Below are 20,473 nucleotides of genomic sequence, written 5' to 3'. Positions count from 1 at the left end.
AGATTTAAAGTCATAGTTCGCCCAAAAATAAATGTATTCACCCCCCATGTCATTTTACACCCATATAAGATTTTCCTTTATGCAGAAATCATCCAATATTATTGTTTGGAACAACATGAGGATGAGAATTTAAACTTTTTTGTGAACTATCACTTTAATAAGCTGATGCAAAGCAAAGCAAAACCACAGACGATAAACTGACAACGTCTTCTAACCTTCTTCCCCATCTTTAAATAGACACTTCACTTAATCCAGATTTGTTTAATGGCAAATTTACATTCATGTCGCTAAAGCATTTATGCAAATATGATAACCGTAAACAAAGACAGTGTCCTCCACTTTGGAGGCCGGCCATTTCTGAATCCCTCGCCCCCTCACGCGCTTATTATGAGCCACGCGGCTGGGAATAATTGGAGCCATGGAAGCAACAGCAAGATAAGTTTTGAGTGAACGAGGGCAGGGAGTCACGCTATGGGGACGCAAGTCTGCCAACAACCTGCCATGTTTTTTTCTCTTACTCTAACCGAGGAAAAGACCGAGTTTGTTTTCAACATCCGTTCTCACACGTCTCTCTTTTCTTCAACGTCAAGCTTACATATCTGTGGCCGAGTTTATGCTCTGCTGCACTCCAAAGCATCTGTACCATTCCATTGCCTATTATATTGATTTGTTTTGAGCACAATGAGTATTTCAAGGCTATGACTGTACTATGACAAAGCTGGCTATTTGCAATACAGGAATGTTTTGTTGACATGCAATTAAAACAATGCACGCATACTAACAGGATAAAGGGAATACAGAGGGAAATCTGAAGACGAGTCTGAGGCTTACAGATTGCCCCCCAAGATAACAGTTTTTAGATCGGCAGGACAGCTCACAGAGAAGACCGTGTGGGACGTGTTGCGGCGCTCCACCAGCGCAGCCACAGCCTCCCCTAAATCCAAGTGATTCAGGTACCCGGGGGCCATTCGGTCTGGGGCCGCCACACCCGTATTGATTTTCACCTGTTGGAAGATTATAAAGACAGGCATCATAGAGGAACAAATATGAGGAAATACCTTCATGACATTTAATTAAACGCGTTTACAGTGAGTCTACATGCCATGACCGGAATATAACCCCATGAACTTTTCGTGTTTAGGAGAGTTTGATGAGACTTTGATAGCACATAGCAAACACACCTGGTTGAGTTTGCATGGCACCTCTGGGTACTCCTCACGCAGAACCTGACAGAACGCCAGAGCGCTTGCTGCCCCTACGGTCAGGAACCCTGTGCCAGGCATCAACACTTTCTCTCCAGCACCTCCTGTATGACAGAGATTGCATCTAGATAAGCAGTGCATGCATAATTTACTTTTAATGTAAAAGTTTTTTTTTTGTTTTTTTTTTGTTTTTTTTACAAAATGTGGTTCCTAAAAACAAGATTCAGTTAACAGCTCTTAAAGGGATAGTTCACCCAAAAATAAAAATTTTGTCATTTACTCACCCTCATGTTGTTCCAAACATGTATGAGTTTCTTTTTTCTGTTGAACACAAAAGAAGATATTTTAAAGAATGTTGGCAACCAGACAGTTGACGGCACCCATTGACTTCCATAGTATTTATTTTTTATTTTTTTACCTACTATGGAAGTCAATGGGTGCCGTCAACTGTCTGGTTACCAACATTCTTTAAAATATCTTCTTTTGTGTTCAGCAGAATAAAGAAATTCATACATTTTTCATTCATACATTCATATTTTTGGGTGAACTATCTCTTTAAATGAACCATTTTTTCTTAGTGTGAGGAACATTTTAATAACCTGTTGTGCACTATATATATATGTGTGTGTGTGTGTGCATTGTTGCAGCGGCTATGAACAGTGACGCTGTTTTATTGACAAGGTTTTTGAATTTTCTAAAATATAAATTTGGACTTAAGTAGATCTTATTCATCCTCCTTTATGTGCACTTCAAATAGATTTATTATTTTATTTCATTTCATTTCATTTTCCACATACAACTAAATAGCTTTCACTAAATATATGTTTCGGAGGGCAAATGATAACCTACCTGTGATAAATGTGTAGGTGCAGTTAGGATCATCTCTCACCAGGGGAAAGAACGCTTTCCAAGACACAAAGGTGCTGAAAAGCAGAGTCTCAATAACCTGGTGATCAGAGAAGATGAGTTTTGAGCAATGAAATGATGGTGGATTGAAACAGACCGAAAAAGATGAAAGGTTAGAAAGCAAAATGCGATATGTCATATGAGCAGGTATAAAGAGTGGAAGGATATCACTGGAAGTAAATGCTGCTCTCTTTATTTGAATCTCACCCATTGCAGTTCTTTGAGGGGTTGAGTGTGTGGTGGACCTCCCTGCCACCAGCTGAAGCCCAGAGAGGACACCACATCTGTGATCTTTCCCACAGACTTAAGCAAGGCCTGTTTCACCTCCTCCACTCCTTCCACTGAGCCTTATAGATTAGGAGAGTCACAAACAATCCAAAATCAATGAGACCTCAAAATGACTAGAGTTGCAAAGATAACATTAAAAAAAAAACTACAAAGGGAGAAGATACTTACCAACATTCCCCACTAAAGTGGTCAGATTACTTTTTGTGTTAGGTGAAACAAACCCTTTGAGTTTCTCCAACTTGCTGTTGTCTCTGGAGATCACAGCAACTTTGAAACCTAAACCACACATTCAAGGTAAAAAGAATTCTATTTATGCAACGAAATGTATTTTTACAATTTAAAGTAAATTCATTTTTAAGTTTAGACTTAAATTACAGAATCGGAACTGAAAATAATTCCTTGTTTTAACCTCTAATAATTGCATATGGTTTGTGAGTATTTTATTTATGAGCATTTTCCTAATCATAACCGCACTGAATAAAATTGTAAAAAAAAAAAGAAAAAAAAGAGAGAATAAATTAAGAAAGATGAAAGCAATGTGGTCAAATGACTGTTGTAAAGCTGATCCTTTATATAGAAGCCTTTTAAAATGAATAACTGGTCTACAAATCATTTGTATTCACTTCCAATAGATATTAAAGGCAGTCATGTATAAATGTAATATAATAAAATATAATATAATTAATATAATAAAGTCTAATATAATATAGAATAATATAATATAGTATAATAAAGCCTAATATAATATAATATAATATAATATAATATAATATAATATAGGCCTAATAATAGTTCTTGTTGTTATAAATAATTATAAATAATATTTCTTTCTTTTTTTTCTTATAAAGATAATGCTTATTACTTTGTTAAGTTGAAATACTGAATTTGCTCTTACCTCTGTCCAGGAGAGCTTTCACTATGCCGGAGCCGACGGTTCCTGCTCCACCGAGCGCTAAAACCACTCTGTCCTCGTTTGACATCGCGCACACAACTGCTGCAGCAGTGCAGACGTCTGAGATTGATTATGGTTTATGGGGTTCATGTCTCCTGCTGCTCAAGATCTTTAAATCTATCCGCAGCAGGAATGACACGCCCCTTTCAGAATGACACTCCCACCAAATTATGCATTCTTTTATCTTTATCTTATTAGTTTCAAGTAACGTTTTTTTTTTTTTTTTTTAGGAAAATTATGAATGTTATGACTGAAGAAAAAAAAACACTATAGTGAATTAGTGAATAATAGTAATATCATATCAGTAGACAACAAGTTTACAATAATCAACTTTTAAAAGGTCAGAACTAATATTAGGCTACCAACAGTTTCCATCTTAGATTATAGCGCCCTCATGTGAACAATCACTGGTACATATAAATAAATAAAAACTAAAATAGTCTGAAGTTGTATAAATTATTTTGGTATTTTAATTTTTTTTTTTTTTTAATTAGAAGAGCCTCTGTTTATTAAATTTGGAATAGGGATCTCAAGATTTATATGGAATACTTTCATATATAAAAAATGCAAATATGCACTGTTTTTTATTTCAATTAATTTTAATTACTGTAATTTTTATTTAATTACTTATTTTAATGTTTATACACTTTTATTTACTTTTATAATCCGAAGACTGCAACTTTCACGTGAGCCGAATACGGAAGTGATGTAAAAAAAAAAAAAAAAAAAGTTTCTCCTCCGACTTCGCCGAGAACCACTGACGCTTTTCAAAGCGGTTTGTTTTGGGCGTTGAATGTTGGTCAGGTAAGTTAACAAATCTAATTTTTTCATTCGGAACAGTCTAATGTGAACGGCGTTAATGTGCCACGAGCTTTGATGATTTGATTTTAAGAAGTTAAGTTAGTTGAAAAAAAGGTCAGTGGCAGCGGTTTTGGTATGGAAAGGTAGCAATTACACAATCTTTAAACGTTTTAGCGTAGTTTATGCTAATGACAATGCGCTATACATTAAATATACTTTTAAAAAATAGGAATTTAATGACTACAGTACAATGTAGAACGCTGATTTTTGATAAATGACGTAACTGTGTTTTCCATCTTACTTTCACTTTAGTCTGTTGGTTTAGGAGTGGTATAATACGTTTTTAATAGTTTAAATGTTCACATATATTCAGCAATCGGTGGTCTGATAGGATTGAATTTGAAGTGCATATTTAATCTTTAGATAATAATATGTTTTTATATTATACATTGATAATAATAAACGTTTCTTGAGCAGTTAATCAGCATATTATAATGGTTTCTGAAGGATCATGTGACACTAAAGACTGGAGTAATGATGATGAAAATTCAGCTTTGCATCACAGGAATAAATTATATTTTAAATATATATTCAAATAGAAAACTAGAATTTTAAATTGTAATGATATTTCACAATATTACTGTTTTTTTTTGTTGGTGTTGTTGTTTTGCATTTTTAATCAAATAAATGCAGCCTTGGTGAGCATAAGAGAAATCTTTTAAAAACATTAAAAATCTTACATATCCCAAACTTTTGAACGGCAGTGTATATATAAAAACGTCATCCACTGTATTCATGCCGTCACCAGATCAACTCTGAAAAGAAATGTCTTATTGTTGCTGTATATCTTTTCAAGTATTATACTAAGTTTTGATATGTAAGTGATTATTGTGATATTTATTGATATAACTTGATTGTCAATAACAAACTTCTTTTATTGTGTCTTCATTACAGGATGAATTCTTTTGCTAATAAAAAGACAGAGAATGGTCTTATAAATAGGTACCAGACTAACTTGGAGAGACGAATTGAGAAGGGGGATCAAAGTTTAGTATGCAGGGATGAGGGACTGTGTAAGGAAGTAGAGCTGCTCCTTAGCAATAACAATGCCCAGAAGATACATAATCTACATGGATTAGATTCACTGACAGTGATGGAAAAATCCCTCCATGCATTTCCTTCTAAAACTGGCCAAATGGGGCTTGAAAAACTTTCCAAGGCCTTTGAAGTGTTGGAGCTCGCTGCGTTAAACCTCTACATCTTCCCCTGGAGAAGAGAGTACAGACTGGTTAAGGTATGTGGAAATACTGGTGTTACACCTACAGAGCTAGATTTTTCAATTGTCTGAATGACATTTTGTTTTTCACCTCCTTACAATATTCTCTTCCATCTCACCAGATGTTTTCAGGTATGTTCACCCATTTGATCAAACCTGCACTGACCCTTCAGCAGGCTAAAGAGCTTTTTGGATTGCTCGGGTACCAGCCTTCAATCCCTAACGAAGACGAGGAGTTGGCGCTGAACTCCAAACCAGCTCCTACTGATTTCTTACTCGGCCTAGCATGTGGTTTCTTCACTGCCCGGATGGAGTGCCAGCTGCTACTTTCCTCCTTGGGCTCAGCGCACAGAGGTGTGGAGTGGGTTCTTCAGCTAGTTAATGAGAGGCAGGCGGGCCACAGTCTTCAGGTAGCATTAGAGAACACCAAGAGAAAGTCAGACGTTGCTAGTGCTTCGGACGCCATCCTTACAAGCGGAATGGACACTGAGCTTGATCTGTACACAGAGGAGACAGACGTGACACCCACTCCTCTTTCACCACCACACTCTTCTTATAAGCAATCAAAAGAGATCGTTCAAAGCAAGCCTTTAGAGAAAGAGCCCTTACAGTCAGACACAGACATGAGGAATAAGGACGTTGCAAGGCTGGGAAGATCAATCAACAATCCAGGTCGAATGGAAAGCTTTGGTGAAGATCAATCGAAAGGTGATGCCCAGAGACATGCAGCAGTAAATGTGATGTGCAGCTGTATCACACCAGGTTTATTATATATATACCAGTGTGAGAAGTGCAAAGATGTTCACAGTCCATCTTGTAGCCGTTATAAAGAGTGCCATTCAAAAAAGCATACTTTAGCACTGTGCCCATACAATGCTGAAGACCTTTATTTAGCACAAGACCAGCTTAGATTGGCCAAGGAAAAAGATTCCCTGAAGAAACATAATTGCATGGCCAATTCTACTTCTGATACATTTTTGGTTTGCTACAACTGCCAGGTAATCCATGACCACAACTGTAATATTATTCAAAAGTGCAAATTAAATCACTACATACTGCCCACAGGAAAATTACAGCCCCCTCAAGGAGAAAGAGTGAATGCTCAAAAGAGGCACACATGTCTTTCTTCTGAAGCTCCAGTAGTAATCTGTCACACCTGTAAAGACTCCCATGATTTATTATGTCAAGATTTGCAAAAATGTGTTAAGGATGCACATCATGTGCAGTTCCCCCAGGAAACAGGTGCCTCAGAAACACCTCCTGCACCAATACCATTTGTCAATCATTGCTTGACAGATAAACTGCCTGAAATTGTATGCCTCACTTGTAAAGCCTTTCATTTATCTGGGTGTCCTGATAGATGGCGTTGCTCTCAAAAACACAAAATACAAGATATCGGAACTAAATGCATCACTTGCCTCGGTTCTGAACTTGACACCTACTGCAGGTATTGTGGTGCCCTGTATTGCAAACGATGTTGCTTTAAAAATACCATGGTATGTATTAAGTGTGGAATGTCTTTCATCCCCTCTTCCTCTGTATAACATCTATGCGTCAGTGTTGACCATGTGTGGTTGAAGACCTGAGTTTTTAATCTGCACATTAAGCCTGTTATTATTTTGCTAATTGCACAGTTGATCTGAAATACTTGGGGTTAAATACATGACAATCTGTTATACTTTTGATTTTTGATATCAGCAGCATCTTGATAGGAGTCATATATTACAAAAAAGTTACAAAGTTCACAGTAGAGTTCATTATCACTTACCAATTTATGTCCTACAATAACACAGCTCATAACTGTATATTATTGGTTGAGATGGCCAATCCAATATTGGGAAAATGGACTTATGGGAAAATGGAAAAAGGTCTTAGCAACATTTCTAACCAGTTATGTTTATTTATGTGCTATGCTGCCATATAATTATTAAATATAATGCACATGTTTATTATTGTGATGGTTTCATGGAATTAATATAGAAATAAAGGGAATGTAAGAGAATTCTGCTTGTACTCTTATTTAAAAGATCAAATTCCTAACATTATTATTATAAAAAATGTCCTACTATTGAAGATGGTGTTGTAATCTCAACATAGTCATATACTAGTATCCGCAAAGGAAAAGTGGAAACTTGATTGTAAATGCTCAACTTGAGGTCATATCTGGGAGTGAAATGTGATAAACAGTTATAAAAAGGCTTGTTTCAGATAACAAAGGATTTAATTGAATGGCCATTTTCTCTGAAATACAAAGGTAAGGTTGCAATAAAGTTCCCAAAGCTTCATTCATTGTACTCTTCCCATTTTACATTAATGAAGGTTTTACTGTCCATGCGATCGATATATAAAACTCCATTGAGGTGATCCATTTCATGCTGCAGTATTCTGGCCGGCCACCCACTCGCTTTCCAGCTGACGGGCTCTGCTTTCTCATTAAGACCTTTGGAAAGAAGACAACAGCTTTTAATTGATACCTTAAATAACATCATAAAGTAAAATATTTAGGCTGCCACAATGATTTTAAGTCTAGCCTCATAGCTATGGGTCACTTAATACACACAGGTTGAGTCTTTTTCTTTTTTTGTTGACATTTTACAGCATGATAATTTTACCTGAGACTTCTACAGACACATAGCGTGGAACAGATGCTGAATACCCACAGATGCTCTCACATGCCTCTTGGAAGATGACGGTGTGTCCATCTAGTACACGCAACTGTGGGTTTATAAAAATCATCAGGGGCACTGCCACCAGACCCCGAGCTTCAATGGAAGTGATTGAGCTTTCCTCCAGCATTTTTTTGGGATACTCCAAGGCTAATATCCGTAGAGGAACACCAATCTGGGGTGCGCTCAGACCGACACACTCAAGCGTTCTCATCACCTTGACCAGAGTCTTTATGACCTTCTGCACTTCTGGTCCCTGAATGGCTCCAGGTTCCACAGCCGCAGCCTGTGACCGTAACACAGGATCTCCAACCTGGCACACATGATTGTATGGAGGAGCAGGTGCACCTTTGACTTTCCTTTTCATGTACTGTAAGTAGGAGCGCATCTTGATGTTGGTAGAATAAGTACGTGAGGATGCAGTACATGTGAGTGGTGACAAGGGTAAAAGTATTCTAACTGGTTTTGGAAGTACATAATTTGTCTGACTTCTTAAGACACAATGTGAAAATGTCCTCCAGTGCCTGATCATGACTGGCTGCAGTGGAAAGCTTCTCTGTTGACAACTGGAGAAATGAAAAAAAGGACATGTCAACAAAGACATTATTATCATTAATAATTATGAAAGCAATAAATTTGAATGTGGTCAAGTCTGTTTTATTTTAGCTCATCAAAGCTGAATGCATATTTAAATGAAAATCTGCATAAATAAGCAGTAATAACTTAAAATGTGCTACATTAATTAAATAGAAGGGGTGAAATAAACATAGGATACAGTCACTTTTATTAGCAAGTGTCAGTACTCACCAGTACTGTAATAATTCCTGTAATAATAAGAATTTCACATTTAACCGCTTAGAAGCATTTCAATGTGAGGAGGACAGCCAGAGAGACCATTCCGGAAAGCGGAATTACTGAGACCTATGACACCGTGTTGTTTCTTTAAAATAAAAGTCTGGGTAAAAAATTAAATTAAATTGAATTAAATCAAATTAAATTAAAACAGTCTTAACTTAAACACCACAGAAGAAAAAAATGCATCGAGTTTAAGGCTTTTATTTTGGTAAAATCCTTTTAAAAAAGCTAACGTCCTGTTTCAAAACGTCACGTGATATAGTCGGTGTGAGGTTTGTTTACACGTACGGTAAAGGACACTCCTCCCTTTCATATCAAGGAATGAACATTTTCAATCAAACAAATCTTACCATTAATATTACCACATTTTATCATTATTAAATAATATACACGTCTTTAATTCTAAGTAATTATTCATGTCATGCTGCATTATGGCCAGTTTGAGGAGAATAATAGTAGAATTATATGTAGCTTCATGCAGATAATTATTTTCAGTCCATGTATAGTTATTTTATCGTAAGAAATGTACTTTATCGTAACCTTTTTATTTGTTTTTGTTTTTTAAATGAAAGTTATATTAATTAAGTGAAGTAGGCGATCACGTGTTTGCACCGTAGTAGTATGGAGAGCGATATCTAGAGGACGTACTACATCCGTGATTAGATGAACATGGCGCAGGGGAAACAGGCCGTTCGTGGACTGTAAACAAGAGGAAATTTTGGGATAAGATCGACATCGTACCATGCACGTGTGAAATGGTCTCAATCTCGATATACTGGACCGTTTGTTCTGCTTCATTGATGACTACGAGGCGACAGATTGAGTGCAACGCATCGAATTGCATTCATAAACATTTCTATAGGACTTCAAACCCCTGAGCATTCATTGTTTTGGATATTGAAAACAAACCTTGTTTTATTGTGGATGACATCCTTCACGACCAAATGGCTGCAACTGGAAAAGTCAAACGGAGTAATGTTAATGATTTGCCTCAAGGTGTTGAGAGGTTGAAAGAGGAGCATAGAAAGGTCAGGAGTAATGTTTATTTCATATACCACCAATGCATTCCTGCAGATATTAAAACTCAATGTTCATGCACGCGATTTATCATCAGCACCAATTTAATATATGTTATCTATTTATGTTGTTTTTGCAGTATAGTCGCATAGACGCGTATCATTTTCTAGAAAGTTCCTTTGTGTAATCACGTGTTGGTTAACGTTAGCGGATTGCTTTGTTACATGTGTGTGGGTTTTTTTCTACTTCGCAATAAAATTCATGTACATATGTACATGCAGTTTATCTCTATAATGTTAACAGTAAATTATCGTACATGTATGGTAGCTAGCAATCAATGTAAACTATAGTTTAATCGAATACAAAGTTGTCCACGTTGCCAAAATGCATACAGAAAGCAAAAGCAAAGGCTTACAGTACTGTTACAGTAGATAGTACACATGCTGTGAAATGTCTCCGTGTGAAGTTTAGGTTTAACTGACCTATTTATATTTGCATGGTATTTTGAGTAACATGAGTAGGTGAAAGGCAAAAAGTGTTTTTCACCCATGTGTTGACATAGGAGGATAAAACTCAACTGGCTGGATATGAAAGCTACATTTGTGCTGCTTCATTTAACGTCAGCAAGACTGGAGTATTTTTCTTTAAAAAAATCTGGAAACTTCTGTTGCATTAGCCTCAGCAACACTTCTTCTATAAGGGAAAATAAGAAACATATAATGCTTATGTGCATGCTGTTAGACATGCTTTATGTTGTTCTATTGGTGGGTGAATCTCCTAACGCCTGTAAAGAAAATACCTGGGTCATGTTTCTCTCCAACATAAAAATAATCATCTTTTCCTTCTGCAAAATATAATTTTCACAGTAAATTATGATGATTTGCACCGTGACATCATTTCCATTACAAATAAGCACATTGATCTTGAAATTTTCAGTGGCATTATGCTAAAATCTCTTTCTCATTACTGTAATAGAAAAACATATCATTTTTTTTAAATCATGATAATACACTACTTTTTAATAAATAAATAAATTATGTCCGCTCAGGAGGCATTTTCATTGCTCAATTACAATAGTAAGAGTGTGAGGTGAAATGGAATTATACAGTAATAGAAAAACTGCAAGTGAGCATTACAGTATGTGAAATAAAGGGATTATGAAATTAATGTCACAGTGCAAACAATTCTAATGAGCTTTTGTTTTACGTGTATAGCTATTGTTTTTAACAGTGACATTGCCAAAACATCCTTACATGGTACCTTGTCTCAACTTCTCACAACAAGAAACTTTCAGGACTATCATTCACTCTCTCTATAATGGTCAACTCATATTACCAGAATATTACAGATAGTTTAGCAGTGATTTGTCACGGTGGCATTTTGGGAATTTCAGTGGTTGTGAAATGAACAATTGTCTTCCACAACAGGTGGTGAAAGATTGCAGAAGTCAAATTGAGCATTGGTGAGTGTCCTCATGCAGTTTAACAGCTCTCTCAGACAAGCATAACATTCTTATCAATGTCAATAACTCTTTATTCTAGTTGAACATTAGCTTGTGTTTTTTTTGTTGTTGCATGTTTATATTTGGAATGGAAATGCTGTTTATACTGTGAATCACTATGTAGATGTTTGATGGTTTTGACAAAAGACAGGCTTTTGTTATATTCCTTTTCAGTATTTTAAAAAGACATTCTGTAGGTAGGACAAAAATAGAATTTGTATGTCATCAAACCAGTAATAACCTTCTAAGTGATTCATTTTTCTCTGTGATTGACAGGGAAAAAGTGGAAAAAGACTATGAATCTCTTCAGGACCGTCTCAGAACCTTGCCTGACAAGTTGTCTTATGATATTATGGTATGGCATCACTTTCCAATTACCAATGCATCCAACTTAATCTTCATACGCAAAATATTTTGTATGCCTGAGCATTATTATCATCAGAGGATTATTCACTCCTTTTAGCTGGTTTTAAGAAACATTTACCAAGGACGATAACAATAAAGTTTTAATATTTAATACGTTTTTAAAAGGTCTGTAGTGCCGTAGAGGAACAATTTGTTTCAGCTGATGAAGGATAAAACCATTGCCAGTCTATCAGAGCTTGAGCATTTAAAGCAGAAAATGACATGTGGACACCAATATAGTTGTCTTTATAATTATTGATCTTGATGTGAATGGACCTTTTGTCAGATTTGAAAGTGGCACTTTTACTTGGAAGCCCTGATTTTGCTCATTATTTGGTTGTTGTTTTTTAACATGATAGGTACCATTTGGTCCCTTGGCTTTTATGCCGGGAAAGCTAGTTCACACTAATGAGTTAACGGTGCTCCTCGGGGATAACTGGTTTGCAAAGTGTTCTGCCAAAGAAGCCGACACTCTTGTGGAACACAGAAAGAAACGTAAGTTATTTCTACTAATATTTCCCATTGACCAGTTTTGAATAGTGCATACAACTTGACCTGATTTATGTGATATTTTTCCAGATGTCAAAAATGCACTAGATGACTTACAAAAAGTGATGAAGAACTTTCAGAACAGGGCTGATTTTACAAATGATCTTGAAAAATTGACTGGTGTAAGTGTCCTAACTATGACCTCAATACTGTGTGACATTATTTGGAAACCTTATACTGATGTTTTCATTGCTGGAAGAAACTTCAGCACACGCCTAAAATCACATCCACTCTTTCCCAACAGGGTACTGGAGATTTTGTAGACATTAGAGAAGAGGTAATAAATGAGGACGAAATTACCAAAGGTAAATCTAGTCTTCAGGCTATTTGTCATGCTATCAGGCTGTTTCTACTTCGATTGTTCATTACTCTGTTGTGCTTCCCCAGGAAAACATCGTTTGGCCCACAAACCCAACTCTAAACCTAAGCAAGAGTATTTGTTGGACCTGAAAGAGGACAAAGAGAAGGAAGAAGTTGATGAAGAGCAAAAGACTGGGGTGCTGTCAGAGGAAGAGCTGTGGGCTCGACTTGATGATCTGGAGCGTCAAGAGGAACTGCAGGATGCGAGATACCGGTAAAAAAACACTCGCAACCTAACACAGTGTTCAATATTTTGCAGCACAACTGTTTTTAACATTGATAATAACAGGAAATGTTTCTTGAGCACCAAACCAGCATGATTTCTGAAAGATCATGTGACACTAAAGACTGGAGTAATGATGCTGAAAAGTCAGCTTTGCCATCACAGGAATAAATTACATTTTAAAATAAATTATAATATAAAATAGTTATTTTAATTTGAAATAATATTTCACAATATTACTGTTTTTACTGTATTTCAGATCAAATAAATGCAGCTTTGGTGAGCATAAGAGACTTCTTTTAAAAACATGTATTAAAAATAAAACGGTATGATAGTTTATATGGGGTCAAATGATACTAGCTAATAATTGTTTCCTGTGGGACACAAAATGGTCTTTCTCTTTAAATCAATCAAGTATTGGTTCCTAGCATACAAATGGAGTTAAATGGTTTTTGAAAATAAATCCTTATTCAGTTATCACAAACTTCACAGAAAGGCCATGGAAATTTAGTGGTCAAAAAGTGTTGGTCAAAAAGTGTAGAAACCTTGCTTTTCATACCATGTATTCATACATTTTTAAGTAGTATGAAAATGCAATGCACATACAGTACAGGAAAAGTAGCTGTTACACCAACCATTGAAGAGGATACTCATAGATTTGGTCTATTTTCTTCCCCATTATACCAGATTGGACAGCACAGACACTAATGGAGAAGACACCACTTCCTCCTCAGAGGAAGAGAAGGAAGCAGATGGTGGCAGCGGTGTCCAGGTTAATGGCCATCAGAAGGAAAATGGCTGGTTACCGTCATCTCTCACAAGTCAGATGAACGGCACTAATGGCTCGCACCCTGAGGATGAGGATGAGGAAGATTGTGAGGAGGAAACAGACAATGGGCTTCCAACTATCTACTTTTCTCACACTGTGGAATTCAAAAAGGTTAGTCGTTAGCTACACAAAACTCTTTTAGATAATGTTACAAAATATTTCTATTTCAAATTAATTCGAGATGTTATGAAAGCATGTATAACCGTTTCGAAATTCTTTAGGGACAGAAATGGCTTCACTTTTGACAGAAGACAAAGATGATAAAAACACAACTTACTCTTATCTGCTTATCGAGTTTAAGATTATTATCAAACCAAACAGCCAAGTTTCTGACATGCAGTACTATAAGGTGACAAAGATGCAAATTCAAAATCATGTACACAGTGTTCGTTTGAACCAAACACAATAAATTCAGTTTTACTCTCATTAAGGCTCAGGAAATTAGTTGCATGCCAGAGTTTTAGTTCTTCCAAACAATCCACATTAGGCTTTAAGGCCTGCTTCTTATCACGCTTCAAAGGGATATAAATGTGGGTGTCATCTGCATACAAATGAAAAGAGACCCCATACTTGTTAAAGATAGACCCTAGAGGAAGCATAGAAAGGGAAAACAGTACCGGACCAAGAATTGAACCCTGGGGAACACCAGAATTTAAGTGCATTTCAGAGGAGGAATCGTCTCCAATATTGGCAACATGCCTCCTACCACTGAGATATGACCGAAACCACTGTAATACTGTGCCAAGAAGACCAACACAAGTTTCAAGACGTGATGTAAGAGTATCATGGTTGACTAAATCTAAGGCAGAACTGAGGTCTAACAGAACCAAAGCCATAGACTGCCCAGAGTCAGTGGATAACATGATATCATTCAAAACTCTTAAGAGAGCTTACTCCGTACTGTGACAGGATTTAAAACCGGATTGTAATTTTTCATGAACAGAATTGATAGTCAAAAGTTAAGACAACTTTCTCTAGAATTTTAGAAAGAAAAGGTAATGTGATCATGTGACACTGAAGCCTGGAGTAATGGCTGCTGAAAATTCAGCACAATATTACTTTTTTAATGTATTTTTGATCAAATAAATGCAGACTTGAGTACATGAGACTTCTTGCAAAAATGTTTTAAAAAAATCATACCAAACCCACACTTTTGAACAGTAGTGTATATTAACATTTTATGTTTTGCGTTGAATTACTTTCTCCTGTCTGTCTTGGAAATAAAACATTTTGCATAATTATTTCATTCAATCTTCCCTTTTTCCCTTTGAAGGTCAGGATAAATACAGGAAAGAACACCACTCTAAAGTTCAGCGAAAGAAAAGAGCAAAAGGAGCAAGCCAAACGAAAAAAGAAAAATGGCAAGAGTAACGGCCATTCTCCTCTCGAAAGTTACAAGATCACAAGCCCAGCAGACATTTATAAGTAACAGCCTATCTATTTTAATTCACGTCTTCCACTGCTTGTGTGTTTTTAGCTCTTCAGTTTAAACACAGTCTATGTTTTTAGGGTGTTTGTGGACTTGGTGAATGGAGAGCCAATACCACGAAAGTCCATTTTGAAGTCTCGCAGCCGCGAGAACAGCGTGTGCAGTGACACCAGCGAGAGCAGCACAGCTGACTTTGAAGAGCGCCGTGCGGCTTTTGGACGTTCATGGAGCCATGATGATGCCATGCACAGTGATACCAGCGACGGCATTACAGAGGAGGAGAGCCCTACTGGGACGAGTCCCCGCACTAACGGACGCTTTGAGGTACAGAATGTTTGTTGCTGTTGGTTAAATTTGGTATGAAATGAAAATTCACCCCATCTATCTCCCAATGAACTGAAACCCTTATCGCAGTCGTGGTGTCCAAACACTGTCCTGTAGGGCCACTGTCCTGAAGAATTTCACTCCAACTTGCCTCAACACACCTGCCTGGAAGTTTCTAGTATGCCTAAGATCTTGATTAGCTGATTCAGGTGTGTTTAATTGGGATTGGAGCTAAGCTTTGCAGGACAGTGGCCCTCCAGGAGCAGGATTGGACACCCCTGTCTTATTGAGATAGAGGCTGGCAGCCTAGAACCAGTATGGTATTGCAACGAAATATATTGCTGACCACTTGTTTTTTTTCTTTTTCTCTTCTATTAAACACTCGGCATATGAGATCTAACCAGATGGTTCTCTATGTTCCTAAGATTAGATTAAAATCAAAGGGTGGTAGGTCTTTTTCTGTAGCTGCTTTCTCTTCCAATGTACATTAGATATTCCCCATCTGTGGATGCTTTTAAGTCTAGTTTGAAGACATATCTTTTTAGTATGGTTTTTAGATCTGATTAGACTAAACAGGATTTGTTTGTGTGGATGTATGTAACTGACTTTAGTGTATTTGTTTTTGCTGGAAAGCACTTTGGTCAGCTTCAGTTGTTTTAAATGTGCTATAGAAATAAATTTTGTATTCTATTGTATTGTAATTGCATAGCCTGGTTAAAACCAGACCATTCTCAGTAGTAACTGAGTTATGGTCTGGCAAAGCTTCATTAATAACTCATTTCCAAAGGGGCGTCACCAACAGACATCGCTCAAATGCCTCTGGGCGCAGTTGGATAGACCTAAAACCAATCAGAACGATCGTCATCGTGTAAAGCCATATGCTGCGTCCCAATTCGCCTAAGTTACACTACGCCATAAAAGTGTGTACTCTTTTTGTGAAGAAAAGGTATTTACTTTTGAATGTGTAGCAAACAAGTAGGCAAGCTTTGGGACATACTACTTCGTCATCTTTATCGGACGGATCTGTCACGTGCATCCTGTCACTTAAACTGCCCTGTCAATCATCTTGTCACAGTTAAAATCCTCTATTAAATCTAATTTAATTTCCTACCGTTTCGGAGAGAAATGTAGTAGCACGTTCATCTGCCAGTGGGTCTTTCATGGAGACTGTCCTCATGTGTTTGCAATTTGAATATAATAATGTGCTTCACCAACGGACGTCGCTCAAATGCCTCTGGGCGCAATTGGATAGACCTAAAACCAATCAGAGCGATCGTCATCGTGTAAAGCCCGCCCTAACGTTTCTGATTGGTGCCGCGATTTCAACGGATTAGAAATGGGCTTGAATGAGCTCTTTGCCAGACTACTTGCAGAGCAAATCTAAATTTGCCGGAAGTTGTCTGGGTTTTCCCAGGCTAGTAATTGCATGCTATTAATCTTAATGTGAACAATTCGTTAAAGCTTGTCATTTTCAATCAAAATGTCATAACTTGATCTTACAGTAAATAGACGAATTTTCTCTGATGATATATGCTAGACTTCCAATCATTTAGTCAGCTTAAACCCGCCCCTTTCTTACAATCGACTGCAGGCTTGCAAACAGATCTGCCTCCATCCAATCAACAACTGATTGACTGAACCAAGTCCCTCCTTTGCCCTACTTTTTATTTTCTTCTTCAGTAATCCGTTTTATTCTGATGAATGTCACAATACTGGGGGAAAAACTTTAGTTTCATTGCCGTTTCATTACAACTTTAAAGGTGCAGTATGCGATTTTTCAAAATTGTTGTTAAACACTGTTGATATTTGAAATCAACCCAAACAAACACACCCCTACCTTCATTGCTCTGCCCCCAAAATGCATGAACACTTAATGCAAGAGTGTCTCTTTTATCATAACAGAAGCAAAGCAAAATAATGCTTTGTGAAAAATAAAACGAAGATGAACGAACGATAAGGAATAACAAAAAATGAACACACAGTACACAAGAGTTCATTGTTAGTTGAACACAATCAAAACCATGTTACTCATGTATGGAGCAGAAACAATGCAACCTATGCATCCGTTTTCAGTCCTTCCCGCTTGGGTCTCTTCCGCACTGCAAAGCTTTTCTTAAATTAACGTGGGGTAAAAAAAAAAGCTTAACCCTTCTTTTTCCAGTAATATTCCTATGAGACTTTCTTTTTTGTAATGTCTCTCTCAGCCATCTCTCTTTTCTTCAAATCTCCCTCTTGCTCACTCTCTCTCCCACATCATGATGAGTATATACGCTCCTACAAGTTTGTTGTGATGCTCGGCCCAATGCACTTTCAACAGCATTTTTCAAAAATCACCTACTGCACCTTTAAGGTTTGTGTAAGCCTGTAAATGTCTATTAAAGTAATGCGTGTAACTTGTCCCACAAAGTCTCTTGATTTGGGCCAGTAAGCAACCACCCAGAACATACACTTGAGTCTCGTTAGACACCGTATTGAATTTTTTGCAGATGAAAATGAGGCTGTGACAGATAGACTTACAGTCTTTACAATGGCAAGCACTGTATAATGATCGTATTTTGCACAACTCAAGTCACAACTGCCCTAGCATCATGGAAGTAGTTTGATTTTCTTCTCAGTCCAGAATTTATATTAAATGTAAAGTTTTTTTTTTTTTTTTGTCTTGCTCAGGCAAAAATAATCTTAGTAAATGTTTAAATATCTTTTTGTGTTTTAGGCTTTTACAGGCACAGTGATTGAAAAGGACCCCCTGCCTTGCTCAATCCCACACCTGACCATCGCCCCTCCTGCCTTACCCACAATCCCGGAGAGAAAGCTGGAGGAGGTGGGCCAAGAAGCACCTCAGGAGCCACCCAAAAGGATGTCAAAATTCAAAGCTACACGGTTGCATCAGAAATAAGAGTTCATCTCATTAGTCCCCAGCATTTGAATTCGGTTATATAGCTACAAGACTGATGTCTCACTAGTTGTCCTCTGCCTCTGTCCTCCACACTGCTTCTGTACTGTCATCTGTCTCATGTTTCGTTTTGTGACATGCAAGCTGGACATTTTATTTGCTCTATAAGAGAAATGGAGAAGTTACATGATTTTTCCTAACAGTTTGCTTTTTTAAGGCCAAATAGTTTAAATATGGACAAGCTGCTCATTTGGGTATCTTTTTACTTTTATTAGTTAAATAATAGTTAAAATAGAATCGAAGAAGATAAAAAAATGTTAACTGCTGTCATTGAGACGTGGTCTATGATGTGGATTCTTTGGAAAATGCTTTATCAAAGGAATAAACTTCTGTTAATTCATAAAATATACGTGCAACTTTGACAGCAATGAATCAGCTGTCAATTTCTGTCGGCTTAAAAATGTTTTGTATCCCTTCTGAACTCTGTCTTTGACTCCTTTGACTCCTTTTGTATTGTTTACAGGGTTTTGGCTTTTGTTTCTGACCTAATGTACATCAGCTTTTTTGTGACTGGCAGAAAAATGATGTAACTGAAAAAGAACAAAATAAATGATTTTCAATATACACGCTTTTTAACTGGTCAGAACATGATTTATTCTTGTTTCTACACGGAGCATACATTTTTGCATTAGTTTCTGGACATGAAATGTCTTAATTCTAATGATGTCATCGTGGTGTTGCTCAGTCAGAGCCATTGGAGGGCGCCAAAGCGTTGCACTTTTTATCCTTCTAACTCAAAGCCAAAACAAGCTGCTGCATATAGGGAGGGAAAAACTATTGTCATATAGCAACTGAAATTGACTCCAAAGGTGACGTGTTTTACCTCAGATATAGCAATCGAGCTCAGAGTGGCAAGTGCAACGCTTTGAGGCCACAGGGACACCTTATGGGGCTGATAAGAGCTTGCGTTTATTGCTGATGAGACTCGCGCACCAGCTCAGAATGCATTGAAGAGCATTACATTCTTGCATTACATTGAAGTCTACGCAAGGATGATCAACGTGATTTCTTAATTTTGCATGCACAACATGTGACAATTCAAGTGCTTAAAGTATATTTCAAAGATGCTGCTCTTAGATACTGATTAATCACGTCTTAATCATCAATTGGAATTATTCAGGATTAAATCAAACAAAAGGTGTTCATGTAAACGCTGCTAGTGATACACACATCTCAAGACATACATTGTAGATAGTTACACACTCAAGCATTATACCCATTCAAACAGCACCTGTCGTGCCCCCTCGGATTTTTAAAGGCAAATGCATTTTTAATTTAATTTCCAAAAACACATTTTTCCATTAAGCTGTGATATTTCGCCCCTAAAATGTATTTCCATTTTTTCTAACCTTATTAATTGTTTGCATCATCATGTATGTCAATTCTTATTGTAGCCTATTTTTTTTTTTTATTATAGATTTTTTTTATTTACATTTCTGTATGTATCGTATGTGTATTTATTTATTATTTTAGCAGACCAGGCATTCCATAGAACTAATTCAACCAATCACAGTGCAGATAAATCTCATAGGCTAATCATTTGCGTGAATTTATGTGAGAGAACTTTTTTCCCTCGCTGTTGGTCAGGACTGCCTCTTGATCAAATGTCTTGAAGTTTGTACACCTAGTCTTCTTTGTGTTGTGTAGTATGCATGTAGATGACAAGATGACGACAGATGACAAGAAACCTCAGGTGTGTACGTGTGTTCAACATCGGCTGCGGCTGGATGTAACCGATCGGCGAGAGTTGCCGCGTGCAGGCGGAAAGGAGTCGTGAAGTCGGACGCTTTCTGCTTCCCGTAGTGACCTCTCACGTGGTGTTTGCATACTTTACCACAGCTGAAGTGAAATAAATGCAATATTTGTCAAATACACACGTTTCAAATACGTTTCCATTTAATACTTTATGTCTGCAACAGCGTCTGTTTGTACAAGAG

At 37.0% G+C, this 20,473-nt stretch overlaps 4 protein-coding genes across 4 annotated transcripts; 2 read left to right on the top strand and 2 right to left on the bottom strand.

The window, feature by feature from the left end:
- Positions 1 to 488: 488 nt before the first annotated feature.
- Positions 489 to 3,462, bottom strand: LOC307160141 (peroxisomal trans-2-enoyl-CoA reductase). The gene is made up of 6 exons (XM_079874025.1): positions 3,292 to 3,462; positions 2,565 to 2,672; positions 2,316 to 2,455; positions 2,052 to 2,148; positions 1,182 to 1,306; positions 489 to 1,004 (listed from the first exon to the last, which is right to left on the bottom strand). Exons 1-6 carry the CDS (start codon positions 3,374 to 3,376, stop codon positions 828 to 830), a joined length of 732 nt encoding a protein of 243 aa, XP_079730151.1. The 5' UTR covers positions 3,377 to 3,462; the 3' UTR covers positions 489 to 827.
- A 588-nt stretch (positions 3,463 to 4,050) lies between these two features.
- spata2l (spermatogenesis associated 2-like) lies at positions 4,051 to 7,709 on the top strand. Its single transcript, XM_079874023.1, has 3 exons — positions 4,051 to 4,152; positions 5,104 to 5,443; positions 5,548 to 7,709. The coding sequence occupies exons 1-3, from the start codon at positions 4,142 to 4,144 to the stop codon at positions 6,967 to 6,969; spliced, it is 1,773 nt and encodes a 590-aa protein (XP_079730149.1). The 5' UTR covers positions 4,051 to 4,141; the 3' UTR covers positions 6,970 to 7,709.
- On the bottom strand, positions 7,633 to 8,998 carry pdf (peptide deformylase, mitochondrial). Its single transcript, XM_079874026.1, has 3 exons — positions 8,899 to 8,998; positions 8,038 to 8,657; positions 7,633 to 7,865 (listed from the first exon to the last, which is right to left on the bottom strand). Exons 2-3 carry the CDS (start codon positions 8,621 to 8,623, stop codon positions 7,708 to 7,710), a joined length of 744 nt encoding a protein of 247 aa, XP_079730152.1. The 5' UTR covers positions 8,624 to 8,657; positions 8,899 to 8,998; the 3' UTR covers positions 7,633 to 7,707.
- Positions 8,999 to 9,204: 206 nt separating this feature from the next.
- On the top strand, positions 9,205 to 19,100 carry uri1 (URI1 prefoldin like chaperone). The gene is made up of 11 exons (XM_079874024.1): positions 9,205 to 9,974; positions 11,391 to 11,425; positions 11,741 to 11,819; positions 12,229 to 12,364; positions 12,449 to 12,540; positions 12,663 to 12,723; positions 12,806 to 12,992; positions 13,689 to 13,941; positions 15,104 to 15,255; positions 15,340 to 15,583; positions 18,297 to 19,100. The coding sequence occupies exons 1-11, from the start codon at positions 9,891 to 9,893 to the stop codon at positions 18,477 to 18,479; spliced, it is 1,506 nt and encodes a 501-aa protein (XP_079730150.1). The 5' UTR covers positions 9,205 to 9,890; the 3' UTR covers positions 18,480 to 19,100.
- The last annotated feature ends 1,373 nt before the right edge of the window (positions 19,101 to 20,473 follow it).

This window comes from Squalius cephalus (assembly GCF_949319135.1).
Source record: "Squalius cephalus genome assembly, chromosome: 6".
NCBI classification, from domain to species: Eukaryota; Metazoa; Chordata; class Actinopteri; order Cypriniformes; family Leuciscidae; genus Squalius; species Squalius cephalus.
This window is presented reverse-complemented; position numbering and strand designations above follow the sequence as displayed.